Raw genomic sequence first — 15,096 nt, forward strand, 5'->3', positions numbered from 1 at the left:
TGAATTTCTTCTGCCCAGTACTTCACAAACATCGGTTTGCTTGTCAGAGGTGGCCTTTAACTTACAACAAAATAGTTTGCTGCAAATCTTGAGATCCTTTTCTTGTTAGAATTGCTTTTTTACTGCTACCTGTGTTGCAGATAGTGACATTTTTGTCATTAATTACCAGAAAAAGTATTGTTGTTGCATGGTGCATGTATAGTGCTGTGTTGTTCTGTCTGTATGCGGTTTTGTAGGAGTGCTTAAGCTGAAAGCTTTGAAGAATTCAAAACAAAATTTTGCTATGTTTTCTTGTGTTAAGCAGTATCTCATTCTATAAAAAGTCCCACTCAGCCCAAAATGTGGTTCAGGAAAGATGTCACAACTTGGCTGAACATTAACAGAAATACAGGTACAGCTGAGATATGGGCAGTGGCTGTGGGGGAAACAGGGAGAGAAGGGAGGGGAAATGTTGGCTGTCTTATTTAAAGCAGGTTTCACAAAAGTCAGGATACTAGAAATAAAGCCAGGCAGTTTATAGGATTCATGTCCTCTTAGGTTTATTTTTGCCTCTGTTTTCATGCCAGTGGTGCTACCAGTTGTATTTCATACTCGATTTTCTGACAGTCCAAAGCCTTTTAATACTGTCATCAGTGTATCTTTGAAATTTCCAAATTGTGAGCATGATATTAAGCCCAGAATGCCTGAAGTTATTTCAGTTCAGGACACTGGCAGGACTTGATAAAGCTGTTGTAATTCCATTCATGTCTGCAGGGCTTGGAAAAGCTGCCAGCTGAGCCTTTGGGATGGAAGACAAGACTGAGCCCTCCCAGGTTGCTGCTCACTTCTGAGCTGCCTCACAGTTCTTTCCTTCTSTACTCTTCTTCCCTTTTTCCTCCTATCATAAAAAAGTTGTGAGGCTTTGCTGTGAACTGTCTGGGCTTGTTAATGGTATTTATCATTTGAGATGCCTTCACAGTGCTGCATTTTAATCCTGACAGTTGGCCTTCTTGTGCCCCCTTGTCCATCTTGTGCTCCCTTGTCATTCCTGCAAAAGAAGACTTTTTCTTCATTTCTGCTGAGCCTGTTTTAGTGGCTCAGTTACCTCACAGTCACTTTAGCAGCTCTAATTGATACACTCCACTAATGACCTAATTATCAAGTCTTTTTTGCAGTAATGGTATTGATTTTCTTGTACATTCAATGTGCCACGTACCACCAACATGTATTTGATATTATAGGCTTTTTTTGGACTTAAAACCAGTTCATTGTCACATCTGATCCAAAGACTAGTGTATGATGGCATCTTGGGCTGTCACATTGCCTTCCTTGTTCTCTTGTCTGTGCATTTGTTTACTTCCATGTGCCTTACTGCGCAAGGATGTTCTCAAAGAGAAAGGGCCAGGAGCTTTTTGAGGATATTATCAAGGAATATCCACATAAGGATAAACTTGGCCAATAATCATCAGTTTCAGATATCTTTCCTAGCTCTTGTACATCCTTCAGTCCCTAAAAAGAGTATTTCATCACCTCATTTAATATGTTATTTAGATTATTTTTCTCTTTTTTAATCAACCTGAACTCTTTTGGAGGAGCATATTTTTACAATGTTAATTGATCTTAACCTGCATAATGCTGTCTACTGTATTTCCTGTTCCTTCCCTAAAGCTCAAAATGAACTTACATATTAAGTAGGTATCGTCTCGATTTAGGATGCCTTAAGGTGTCAAAATGAGGTAAAATTACTAGCTTGTAAGAGCTATGAGACCTCCGCAGTTAAAATGGCCAATTCCTTCTGTAAAGTCTCTGCAAATGATTTCCTCTGATAGTTCTTCCATTATAAACAGAATTGTCTGTGTACTGGACCCAGTGGATGAGCCTTCCTGTGGTAACACTGCTGTCTCATCTGGCAAACTTGYGTGGTCACAGGAAAGAGGCCAGAGATTGGATGACTTTGTGAGATTAAAACTTCATTCTTGTGCATTCTTCCAGTTCCTATAGGGAGTTTTGTACATCAAGACTTCTTAAGTCACATCCCACAAAGTGAAAAGAGGTTTGTATTTCTGCTACTTTAAACTGCAGCTTCTCTGAGGATGCAGATCAGATTCCAGTGACATCCTGCATTGATATACGCTCRTTGTAACATGAAGTGTACATATTTCCTTGGGAAGAGGTGGACTATGTATAACTCTCATATTAAACATATGCTTAGGCATTTATTTAATACAGGAGCCTGTATATATATAGTCGTTAAAATAAAATAGATAGGAAAAGGAGATGTGTGCCAGGCTACAGATGATACCTTTTCTTAGTGTAGCTTTTTGCCTACAAAAGAATGAGAAATCCCTGCTCTTCCCCTTTACAACAAAAGTCAAGATAATCCCGCAACACTTAAAATCTCCTAGCAGAGCTTTGAAAAGCGTAGGTCTTTGTCCAAAAATGTTTTTGAGCATTCCAACTTAAAGAAGAAAATAGCTTAGGAAGCACTCAAAGTAAAGTCCTTGCATGCATATACTACAGTAGTGATGGAAAAAGTCAATGGTGATTTAGTTGATCATACTGAACTGAGAAGTTAACTTGCTCTGTTTGTTGTGTGTGCATAAATACATGCCTATATGTGTGTCTTTGCATACTTACTAAGTACTGGATATAACGTATAATATTAGATGCCATTTAGAATATTATTTCATTACACATTTCACTGGCATTTCCTTGAATGAGAGATGTGATTACACTAGAGTTAATTAGTGTGATTGTGATAATAGAGTGTTCCCTACTTGATGTGTGACTGCACTCCTGATTGAGATGGATGGTTGATAYGATAAAGTATGCTGTAAGTGACCTTCTTTTAAATCTGATGTGGGTATTCAATATTAATATCAATATCAATAATATCAATATTAAATGGCACAAAGATTTCTGTTAGCTGACATTAACATTTTCAGATGTTAATTCTGCTCTTGCTTATTTTTTTAGTTTGAAGGGCTAAAGTAGCTTTTATGTGCTTTGCCTGAGTTTTCAGTATTTGGTGTAATGTGTCATTGTTGTTCTTTTAAATTTAAACAATAAATACATGTCAGTTTGTATTTAAGATCATAAATAAAAGATAATGATCATAAGAGAAGATCATAAATAAAAGATAATGATACCTGTAAAGATACCTTGTTCTTGGCAATAGTTAGTGAAGATGCTGTGTAGTATTCACATTGTCAGTTCCTAGGGACTATTTCTTAGTCATGCTGAAAGATCCTTTATGCTTAGATAACCCACTGAAATCATGGAACTGCTGGAAGAATAAAGCACTTACTTATTAGCRTCAGCATGCCATTGGATATGGCCTCCTAGATCTCTAAAATGGGAGCAAAGTTCACATTCCCTAGATCTGCAGATGTTCCTGAACTAAGTTTCAAATGTCAGTGAGGAAAGTAACATTTGATCAGTAGATAGATGGCCAGATAGTAAATAACAGAATGGAGATCAGTTTGAAAAAAAAAAGATATGTGTGTATATATATATATGTATATGTTTGGAGAAAAAAAATCATATAAAACAATGCAAGCTAACCATAGTCCTGCAGTGAGAAAGAAATGATGTGAGGACCCTGGAAACCCACATACCAACTGCAAAGGTAACTTCCCAAAAAGCTGAGAGAGAAGTGTTTTCTATGTAGTGTTGGTGTGCTGAAGCATAGATGCTTTTCTAGGCACTCTTTCCTAGACTACGCTGGGAAATACGATGCAGTTCTGAGAACAGTAGCAATTTTGTTGAGATTGTCAAGAGGTTGATATTTTGACACCCACTTGCACTCACAAACTTACCCAAGACCCTCATTTGATAAACTACTTAAGCAGATATGATTATTATTTACTCATTTAAAGGTAGGCTGTTCTCGTATGTTCTCCCTAGACTGGGGCCTAAGAGAGTTGCAGAGATGAAAACAGCAGGCTCTAGTATTTGAAGAGCTGAAATTTCAGGTAGGACAGTGTAAGGTGAACTGGAACAAAATTATGACAAGAAAGATTTAAGATGAATTGCAATAATTAAGAGAAGAACAGAGATGATGATCTCAGAGAAATAATTAAGAGAAGAAAAATGATGGGAAGTTTATTATTCTAGATATTCTTAAAAAAAGATCAGCAGAAGTTTCCCTTCCAGGGTGTAATAGGGAACAGTCCTGTACCGGTAGAGTGATTGGCTGCATGACCTCAGAGAGATTCTCTGCCTTTAACTCCTGTAATTCCTGGTAAGCCTGTTTTGAATTAGAGTAATCGAACATAAGTAAGAATATAGATCTCGACTTGCTTATGCAAAACTCAAAACTGAATAAAATCATATCTAACATTAGATCATCATATGCACTTAACCTTTGCCYATCTTAAGGGAGGAGGAATTTTGACAAAGATGAATACTTCCTTWACGCCCTGGTTTATTTATCGAAGAAATGCTTTGTTGTGTTCATTTGATTTAGGCTTAGAATATTAAATTGCTAAAGGTAAAATTCTCAAACAAAAGTCTGAGTGTGAGAGCATTTAATCTAAACAAAAGACTAAGACTATTTTTAACAAAATGACTTAAACAAAGAATCCGATAGCAGTAATCGAACATTATAATTAAGGATAACAGTAGATTATAAGGATTGAGAACAAAAGCAGAATCAGCTCTGTAATTAGCATTTTGTGAATGTGAGTCATGCTGTAGTTTCTGTGGGGAGGAACATTACCCACTGTCTACACACAGAGCTGGGGTCTGAGGCCTTTGCWGTTCTATTTTTAGCCCTTACCCATTTTTATCTCCCTCTGTGATCCTGAGTAAATGACTAGGAGACTGACCCAATTCTCAGTGAAGTCTGTAAGATCCTTTTTTACTGTTTGCAGTGAGAGATGGATGAGAGATGGATCAGGCTTTGAACTTCCTGTCTCGCCATCCCATCTTTATGGCAGGAGTGATAATAGTGGAATTTCATCTTTGGTTTTGATGAGTCGAATCATGACTCTAGTGAACATAAAGGARACATCGTATCACAGAAAACCTAGTAATTCTCCTCAGCTTAACCTGCAGGCATAACGTGGGATTCACATCACTTGTCCTTAGTGAGGGAGATCAGATCTAAACCAGTAATCTAAATTCTCTATATAGTCATTATATAYTAGCCTCTAGAGATGCCATCTCTTCCTCGCCACTTAGATCATAAAACCGCAGTGACAAAACTCTCTGAATCAATAGGAGTCTTTGCCTAGAACTGCCTTTCACAGCCCCAGAACCTGATGAATGCAGAGTAACGCAGACCAGTGCCACCTCACGCCCCTTTCACATTCTCAGGAAGTGCGATGTTTAAGGCTTGCAGTTTGTTTTTGATGGGAGAGTGTATCTGACCACCTACATGCAACAGAAGGGCCAAGCATGAACTGCATGTGGCCAATGCTACTCTGGGTTAAATAGGTTTGGAGAGAACAGTTGATAAAACATTTACTTCTAAGCACAAGGATTAAGGACAAAGTAAGATTTGATTCAACTTTGATGTGATCTCGTATGCAGTTTTCTGAAAGAGCTGCGTTTGGGTAGTGTGTTTTCAGTGCAGAGGTGTTAAGCTGGAGACAGTGTAGAATCTCAGTTGAGATCTGCTGCAAGGCTCAAAGATGAATCATGACATTTTGACATTTATTGGTCTGAAACGCATAGGAAAGTAGACAATGTAGTGAATGTAACAGGGAAATTTCACACCAGCWTTTTCATAAATTGACTTCTTTTAACTTGCTACAAAATATCAAACTCTTAATAATTAATGAAGAGTTATGTGATCCTGTTAGGAAATATTGCCATGGGATCAAATAACAAGCACTTCTGATTCTGAATGGTAGAATGGATTGTTATATGACTTTTGTTAGTCTCTTGTTTTTTCCCTAATCATGTTTTCTGTTTCTTGCAATAYAACAAAAAAGAGAGAGATAAAAGCCTCCAGGTTCTGTCTAAAATGAATTCCAAAGCATTTGTTAGAGSCATTTCCATTCTGAAACCTGAAGTGTCCATTTTCAATTTCTTGTGATTGCAGATTTCATAAGTGAAATAGGTGATTATGCAAAGATTAGTATAGAAGGGTTATTAAGAAATTTGAAATGAAAATTAGTTTTGTGCTTGAGATGGTGCAAAAGAAGTGTCTAATACCAGCTAGCGGATCACTGAGACAGAATTTCACATGACAGTTAGTTGTTTCAGGGGTTAGTGCAGTATTAGAAAAAACAGCACATACCTCTAACAATGTTCAGAGAGCATATCTTAGTATAACGTGAAGGTTATTTTTCTGTGAAATTGGTACTGTTGTAATTTAACAGGAACTAATTTCCGCAGATGCACATGCCAAAGAGAGATTCTGCRTGTGGATCTCCTTGTGGGAGGAACTAGCTGGTTCTGGCATCTCTTTCCTCAGTTTACTACAGAAAACCTTCCATATGACTGAGTTTAGCAGAATGGAAAAAGATACAGCCACAGTTGCCGTTCTATCAGCTCTTACCTTCTTCCAAAAGTTTTGAATCTTGATGCCACTATGGAGCTGTGGCTGGAGCATGTGTTCCTGGTAGATCTTTCAGTGTCTCAGAAGGTTTGGGAGCCTGAGATAACCTCTTCTAGCTGGGGATAGCAGGAYGACGAGGCCTTTGTACAGGAAGATCCATTGCATGTTTTTGTTCATCTTGGGACTTCATAGAACTTGATTGTCTCTTCAGCTCTTCAGCTCCCTCCTCTCCCTCCCTGGTGCAGTATGGATTATGTTACACTAAAAAAGCACTTCAGAAATATAAATGAGGGTTTCTGCTTGGATTACAAACAAGCGAAGGAGTTCAGGAGGAAAATAAGAAACTATGAAGCAGTAAAGCAATGCAGCATTATTGTACCAACACRGGATGAAGCTGTCAGGTTCAACGTAGCTTGCAGAGAAACAGTTGTAGAGAAATATTGAGGTACAAAACACTCGGCACATGTCACAATTTMTGATACGATTTACGTGCACTTATAAAAGCAAATAGAACAAACAAACAAAAAATAGGGCAGACTCTCACCAAATAACTAATCCCCAGCTTATTTGGCCTGTATTGTATTTATATCCCATCTGACAGTGGATGACAATCCTTTCATGAATACATCAAGCTCCAGAGTTCAAGGTGAGTCTAGTTAACTCCCAAATGTGGTTGCTTATCTGAAATGTATCTAAACATCTTGAATCTMTGATATTGAGCTGGAAATCTCTCAGCACCTAGCCTTCCTTCTAGAATGGCAGGAATGAAGCCTTTAGCTTTCCTCCTATCATAGATTTCATCTGTTTTTAAAGCCCRGAGACTTATCTAGGAACTCAGTGGACAAAGATAAAAAACAAACAGACAAACAAAAACTTCACCAGGCTCAAGACGCTCCATATCCTCAGCCTGTTTGTACCAGGCTTTAGCAGTCTTCTCTGAAATGGAGATAAATGCCTCACAGAAGAACCAACATACACTAACATTGTCTTGTACAGCCCAGGGTAAGCAATGAATGCATTTCCATCCACATCCAGACAGCTTCTTGGAAAAAATCCCCTTCTCCTTTGGAGAACCTCATGCAATATAAAGGGACACTACATCCTTTGCTGTCTGTCCATTGTGGCCTCTGCTTAGGCCAGTAAGTATTCCATTTTTCTGTAAAGTCTGGGGCTCAGGCTACACCCTTTCCACCATCCAGGGCATTTATATGATCATGTGGCTGAACCTAGGTCATCTAGATGTGATTAGGTACCGCACATGTTGGAGGCAGTAGACTTGCAGTGGTTTTCAGCAGAATTGAATATAAGCTTACAAGAGATAAATACAGCAAAGCTTTATTCGTACTCTGCTTCAAAGATCTCCTCCCTAGGGAGCTGGACTGTTTTTTTGAACTGTTGTAGTGATAAAGTATGAAAAACTTGAGAAAACTCAAGTTTTTCAAAAGCTTCAAAAAATACTATTAGGTTTGGGGCTTGCTCCAAATACTTTTGGAAGATGATCATTCAGGAAGGATGCTGTTAAGTGAAATTGCTCTTTAATTCAGATAATGTTAAATGGAACTTTTTTTTTTTTTTTTACAAATTCTCAACTGAAGTGGTTTCCAAAAAATGATTATGAAAATGTAAAATTTTGCTGCTGTTAACAACCATCATAGCAGTGACCTGAAGGTGAGTGAATAAGAATTTACTGTTGGTAACAAAATGTCTAGAATATGTTCTTCACAGTCCAAAAAGAAAAATGCAGATACTRTATATTTATAGTCAGTCCTCAGAAACTGGGAGAATGAACAGTGAATTAGCTGTTTTCTTTTTTGTTTTTTGTAACTGCTAATATTTTCCCCATTAAACACTTAGAGATAGATGTTCCTTCTCTGTATTGAATATTTTCTCCAGCAACAGCTATTGACTGCAGCAGGGTATTATCTACATAGGAACAGTAGGACTTGATCATGGCTTTTAGGTTTGACCGTGTTCCTTTAATGCTCAGGACTATGTGTGTCCAGTTTTCAAATGTATTTTAGTATATATATATCAAGTTAACTCACGTTTAAGCTGAGGAGGATTCCCAGTGGGATTTTCAAAAGGAAAGTGCTATATATAATTCTGATTCTATTGATGCGGAGATTAAAATTCCCRGTGGGAGCAGTTTTAGGCCACTGCTGAGCATTTCTGAAGATCTGACCCAATACTGGAAACTCCCTTAAGCTGATATCTTAGCTCTTCTTATTTACTCATTAAGTGTTGAGCTCTACAGAGTTTTTGGCCTCAATCTGAGTGAAGAAAGCTCATCTGTGGCAGCAAGAGCTGTTGACTTTAGCTCTATACAGATACCTCTGATCCTGAATAACCTGTAAGGCTATGTATAATTCCTGGCTCTGGAGAAGATGAGCTGCAATCTCTACATTTCTATTGTTATTATGAGATGTTCTGGTGGATCAACTTCAGTGAAGTTTTCCACAGACAGAGAGAGGGAAAGGATGGGCGGGTAGTTTGAGAGTTAAACTAAGCTTTGATGGAATGGGATTCAACCTCTGCTCTTCCACAGTCTAGCATGTCTTGGATACATCACTTAGCTTCCGCATCCTTCAGTTACCTCTCTGTATAGTAGAAGTAAAATGTCTTGTGTCTCAAAGATCATAGCTACATGAGTAAATCCATTCAGGATGGTGAAGTGTTCAAATTCTCATGCAATAGAAGGCAGATACGTAGCTCAGACAGACTGGAAATGATACCTCCAGAGCAATTTGAGCTTTTCAGAATGGCAGCTGCAAGCTAAAAAACGAATTTATTCCTTTTAGAAATACAATGCAGAATAGTAGACAAGAGGAAAAACACAGAAGCAGTTTGAAGATAACAGTTTTCTCAGGTTATCACACAAAAGCCATTGAAAGACGAATGTTTCTTGAGGGTGAGATGTCTGTGGCTAGTAAGATTACCTGCTGTAATATGATAGCCATTGGGGATCCTTTGCAAAGAGCTTGTAGCCAAGTGTCATGTGAAACAGCATTGGCTTCTGGGCTGGTTAGTCCCGCTTGCTTCATTAGATTATCTTTGAGAAATTCCAGGGGACTTAGAAATAAACAAGTGCGCAGTCCTGTTTCTGTGCCTGACAGGATTGTGCTGGGGTGGTATGTTTCAAATAAGAAACTATTTTGTGCCTGCTCGGGGAGTAGCCTGCAAGGCTTTATGCATTCTCTTTTCACAGATGGCAGCATCAGTAGGAATTATTACTATTGTTTTAAAACTTCGGTAATCACTGTCTTTCATACCTTTGAAAGTATAAACAGCKTGTTTCGGGGTTTACTTGCCACAGTTGTATTATTCATACTCTGTTCCTTGCTTTGTTTACTGGTAGAATACGTACACCAATGCAGACAAGCTTTTAGAGGCTGCAGAGCAGTTGGCTCAGACTGGGGAATGTGACCCTGAAGAGATCTATAAAGCAGCCCGGCATCTGGAAGTACGGATTCAGGACTTCGTCCGAAGAGTAGAACAAAGAAAACTTCTCTTGGACATGTCAGTCTCCTTCCATACCCACACCAAAGAGGTAAGATGTRTATGATGGAATTTCTGTGTATTGCACAGCACAGCAAGAAGTTGAGGCAGGCACAAACTGAAAACTCAGGTGATGCAGAAAAGGCATCTTCATCACCCAGGGCTGATATCCAGTTCATCTGATACATATGAGTAGCTGTTGCAAAAAGGAAACAAAATGTGAATGAAACATATGTATGCTATGATGCAGTAAACTAATGGAACAACGTATCTAACAGATCAAATAGTGCTTAATTTACAGCGAACTGCTATAGTGGGCAGTGTTTGAATTCTCTTGTGAGAATATCAGTAAATATTAACATGTTAGACATAAACATGCTTAGAATGTGATTTGTATTCTCAAAGGGATTCCCTTTTAATGTGGTGTTGATGAATGTGGCCATTATCATTAAGTGTTACTAGAAATCTTGCATTAAGGAGGTGACTTCACTGTTCAAAATTATGGGTGAAGAGCGAACTGTCACATGCTGCTTATTGTGGTTCAGTGAGGATCCAAATAAATACCATTTAGTTTAGTTGAAAAATATTCCAGAGATAGGGCTGTCTTGCCCGACATACAGTGGACAGGATATCAAATAGGAAGCTACTGGGTATGTAATTAAAGCATACTTCACAGTTTTCTGCAGACCAAAGGCCATTCAGCAGTGAGTGACTTTTAAAGATAGCTGTCTGGTGAGAGAGATGAAATTAGACRGAATGGTTGTTTTTATGCTCTGTAGCATCTGTTTGCGACAGCACTCTTGATCAGAAAGATGCTCTTTGCCTATGTTAGTTGATTTACACATTACAAACAAGTTGTTTATAATAAGCTTCAGTGTGTGCGGTAGATCCTTTAAATAGAAGGTRTATGTACACATCCATATGTATGTGGAAGATAGCTGGAATTACAGTGTGCCTGTTATAACTGTTGGTAGATGAGGGTTTTCCTCTTAAATCCTGCTTCTGCAATATAATAAACCCCATCAACTTTAAGCTTGTGAGTAGTACTATTGTTTCCAGAATATCTCAAATGCTTGCAACTATGCTGGTTTGCTACAGGGGAAACTTAATTGATTATTTCCTCAATTAAAATTATTTCATAACAGTTTCCTTCTGTGATTAACCTCACTTTGCCTTTGCGGGTGGTGGCTAGTAACACTAAGATAGACTTGACTCCAGAAAGCTACTGATGTTATATGTTTTCTGTCACTTGGATTTCCGCGGATGATTACTAGTACTGCGTAGCCTAATTTGGGTGGGAACTAGAACTCCCCAGTATGGATGAGTTTGGGTTGCAGAAGAATATATTCACCTCTACCCTTTGTCAGCCAGAAGGGAATTCACAAGCTCTACTCACCTGGACTTTCTTTAATGAGACCAATTTTGGTGGATAGAAATGCAGTTGTACAAGGGTGCCCATCTTTTGGAACATATTAAAAAAGCGAGCCTTTTGTAACACCATCGATGCTGTTTACTAGATATTGAGAGCAAGCCTTAAATCTCTACCTTGTTGTCATTTACTCATTTACACCAGTGCTGTGACGCCTCTTTCCAAAGCTTGCTGTCAGTTTTAGGGAGATCAAAAGTGGACAGATTTGTCTGGGTGCCTAAATTTGCTCTCTCCATAAGCAGCAGGAGCAGACCAGAGAGCTGGAGCAAAAATGTGGAACATCACCAAAGCCAGGGTGGACGCAGAGATCCGCATTCATCAGGATGAGAGACAGCTGTTGGGATGGATGAAAAGTGGCTGCAAGTTATTGCAGTCTGCAGCAATGGGGGCACCCATCCCCATGCCAGTGGATGCAGAGTAGCCCTGCAAAAGAGGGAAAGTTCTCACTTCCTTACTCTGTGTTACTTCATTCCTGTGGAGGCCAGATACTGGCTTTCTGCAGTTACTCTGAATTTCATTGTCTATCACGACCTGCCTCATTCTGTGACATACTTCTGTGTCTTGGAAGCACTGATGTGAGTTGCACAGCCCCAATAGGTTGTTTTTTTGGCAAGTGAGAAAATTGCTGCAGTATTAATATTTGTCTGCCAGCTGTGAGGATCCCCCCAGAGATAGTGAAGTAACCAAAGAATGCCAGGGGGACTTGGTACAAAGGACAGAGTATTAAAGCAAGGGAGCCTAAGCACATGTTTGGAGCTGCATTTGTTTTTTTATGTTATAAATAGGTTGGCCCAAGTAGAAATGACTCATTTGCTGGCCTTCCCCAGACCTTGAAATGTATTGTAAAATGGAGAGTTAATCAGTGTTAATTGCTGTTTTCAACATGAATATAAAACAGCTAGCTGAATTTCTCAGAAATGAAGGAATACAAATTTCTTTCCTTTGTCAGCTTTCYTGTGGTTATATTTATGCCCTTTAGCTGTTTCTTACCAACTGATGTCAGCTGATTCCTTCCTGGGACCTTGGAGAGTCTGCAGACTCTAGATGGGTAATGCACTCAGCCATGACAAGAACACCTAGGCTTGCACAACTGGACTGGATCAAATTTGCTCTAGCCACTTGCCCAAGTCTGTCCACTCTGGAGCTGTACTGTCCATATTCACTTTTTGAAACCATTTAAAAATAAATCCACACTTGGCATATTCCTCTGTTACTAGCTAGGGTTTCAGTCCAGCAAAGATAACATTAGATTCCAATTTTAATGTCAGGATTTATCAAGTAAAATTCTCTTTAAGTCAATGGCAGTTTTAGTTGAATAAAAGAGAGAGTTTGGAATGAGATCTTAAATTCTAGCAGATGTCAAGAAAAAAAAAATCCTTTGGTGCAGCAGTAACAAACAAGAAAATCTGAGCTCCATTGCTGGTGTTTTTCCAGGAGACATTCCAGTTACAGTGCCAACAAATCCCTCTCTGATTAACTGTGCCCCTCCTACCTGCAGATCTGTGCCTGAGGTACTGTACAATGCCCACTTAAAACCTTTCACCTAGGAGTGTCTTGGGGAAAAGAGAAAGTTGTTTGGCTGGCATGTTAACACATATTTAACACCTGACATATTTTGCATTATTCTAGAAGGGATTGTTAATTACTTAATAATAACCATCATTATTCATTTCAGCCTTTGTAATTCTGAGAACTGTTTGTTAAACTATTAAGTGTCTCTCTGATGTCCTTAAAAATGAATAAACAATTGGCTTAGTGTTTTCTTGGCAATAATGCAGGAAACTATGGCCTAGATTAATTTTTCATCTACATTTCCCAAATTCTCTTTATTTCTTGATATATGAATCTACTGAGACAGAATTGGTGAAAGGGAGAGTAAGTAGGAAGAATCAGTCTTACTGAAAAGGTCTTTCTGGAAGTATTCTGAGTGCCTTTCTGCAACRAACATGTTACTTTTGACAATCATACTAGCACAGATGAATTGCTTTTCTGATACGATAAATCTCTGCCGTGTGGCTGAGCGCATTGACTATGATCTTCTCACTCCTTCACTTGTACTCTGCCCACCGCTTCAACTCTATGTTTGACTACTAACATTCCTAGCATCTGAGAAACTTGCAACAGCTCCCATTTTTAAAAAGTCATGTTGTCAAAGAAACGTTTCCTTTTTGTAAACCTCTTTGCCAGAATTTCTTCTGGACAGTATTTCGTGTTGAATTAGGGAGTCATACGAGTCCAGATATCCCAGACCAATGAAAGTCAAGACTGGCTTTTCTATACCACAGTCAGCTCCAGTCACTGCTCATTTTGTGTGAATGTACTAGACAGAGTTTCCGTATGGAAAGCACTGATTTATACAGTTGAAGGAATATAGAAATGACTAGCAAGAAAACATTGTAATAATTTGTGTTTTAAGTGGCCTTATTGTAAGAATCCATGCAGCAGATGAAATGATTGCTTTTTGGCAAGGCAAAAATGTTTAGAGGCATAAATTTAAAGCAGTCTCCAAACYGATTGTATCGTAACTCATGAGTAATGCAAATGTCCTATTGCCACACATATGAAAGATATGTTGTGTTTCACTGTTCTGCAGTATTCATTATGCTCTTTTAGTTTATAGTTAGTTAATATTTTCATGCCCTTTAAGGCAGAAGCATTCCTGACAGAGATTGCTGAAGCCTGCTGTCTTGGGAATCAAATCCAATTATCTGTATGGCAGGGTAAAGTTACAAATTATTGTCAATGGGATAAATGCGTTCAGCAGACTTGCACCTGAATCATTTCTCTGAGGATTAAGTGTGATTGAATTCAGGTTATTTCAGATCTAAACCAATTATTGGCAGGATTGCCAGATCTCACAATTTTATCACAAATCTCATGATAGTTGATGTTTTTCTGTGAGCTCTCAGCTGCTAGGATCAAATGATAATACAAGATTCTTGGCTGTCATTCTGTTTAAAAGAGAATAATTTTTGAGCCTCCTAGAGAAGAGGTTGCAGATGTTGTGAGTTCTCACTCTGAAGACTCAAAAACCTCAAGGCAAGTAACAAAAACATCTTATATTTCTTATTTTAGATCTTAATATTTTGCATTGCTCTTTAAGTTTTATAYTTGTGGTTCTGAAAAGTATACTTTACAATTCCAGGTATAAAAACGTAGACATTAAAGGGCACTCTCAGCATCTCTTTATCGTTAAAAACTTTTWAAATCCTTTTGCATAATTAAATGATCACTCAGCACCTTGTAAATGTCTTTATTGCCCCTACTGACTTTCTTCTCTTTTTAGCAATCAATTTTTTTTGCCTTACTTAAAGTGGCAGGGAATACTTCTAGCACCAGTACTGATACAGATTCAGAGCTGGAGGTTTAAACAGCGGTGTAGAAAGGCCTGGCAGTGAGATTTGTCGAGCAGTTGTTGAGGTGAGGGTATGCATAGATGTGTATGTCTGATAGCTACATGCAAATAAATTCTCGGATCCATCTGCAGGATTTTAAGCTTTTAGGGTTAATGTCTAAGAACAGGCATTTGTACCKGACTGTATTCTCTTCTACATACAGCAGTAAAGGTTTATGTGGTTTTGTTACTGCTTGTATTGGCTTATAATGGATGGCTAATATCAGAGCAAAGAGGAACCTCACTGGATGTAGATCCTTATATAGTGTATGGGTCATACCTGAAATACAC

The 15,096-nt window shown here is 38.4% G+C and overlaps 1 protein-coding gene across 1 annotated transcript in view; it reads left to right on the top strand.

Annotated features, from left to right (window-relative positions):
* KALRN (kalirin RhoGEF kinase) overlaps positions 1-15,096 on the top strand; it is a 515,456-nt gene that overhangs the window by 291,280 nt on the left and 209,080 nt on the right. The window contains exon 11 of the mRNA XM_085311032.1: positions 9,843-10,034. Coding sequence (XP_085167158.1) covers positions 9,843-10,034 — 192 coding nt within the window. The remainder of the gene's footprint in view (positions 1-9,842; positions 10,035-15,096) is intronic.

The sequence above is a fragment of the Rhea americana genome, unplaced genomic scaffold (assembly GCF_003343005.1).
Source record: "Rhea americana isolate MKP2758 unplaced genomic scaffold, rheAme1 scaffold_33, whole genome shotgun sequence".
Lineage (NCBI taxonomy): Eukaryota > Metazoa > Chordata > Aves > Rheiformes > Rheidae > Rhea > Rhea americana.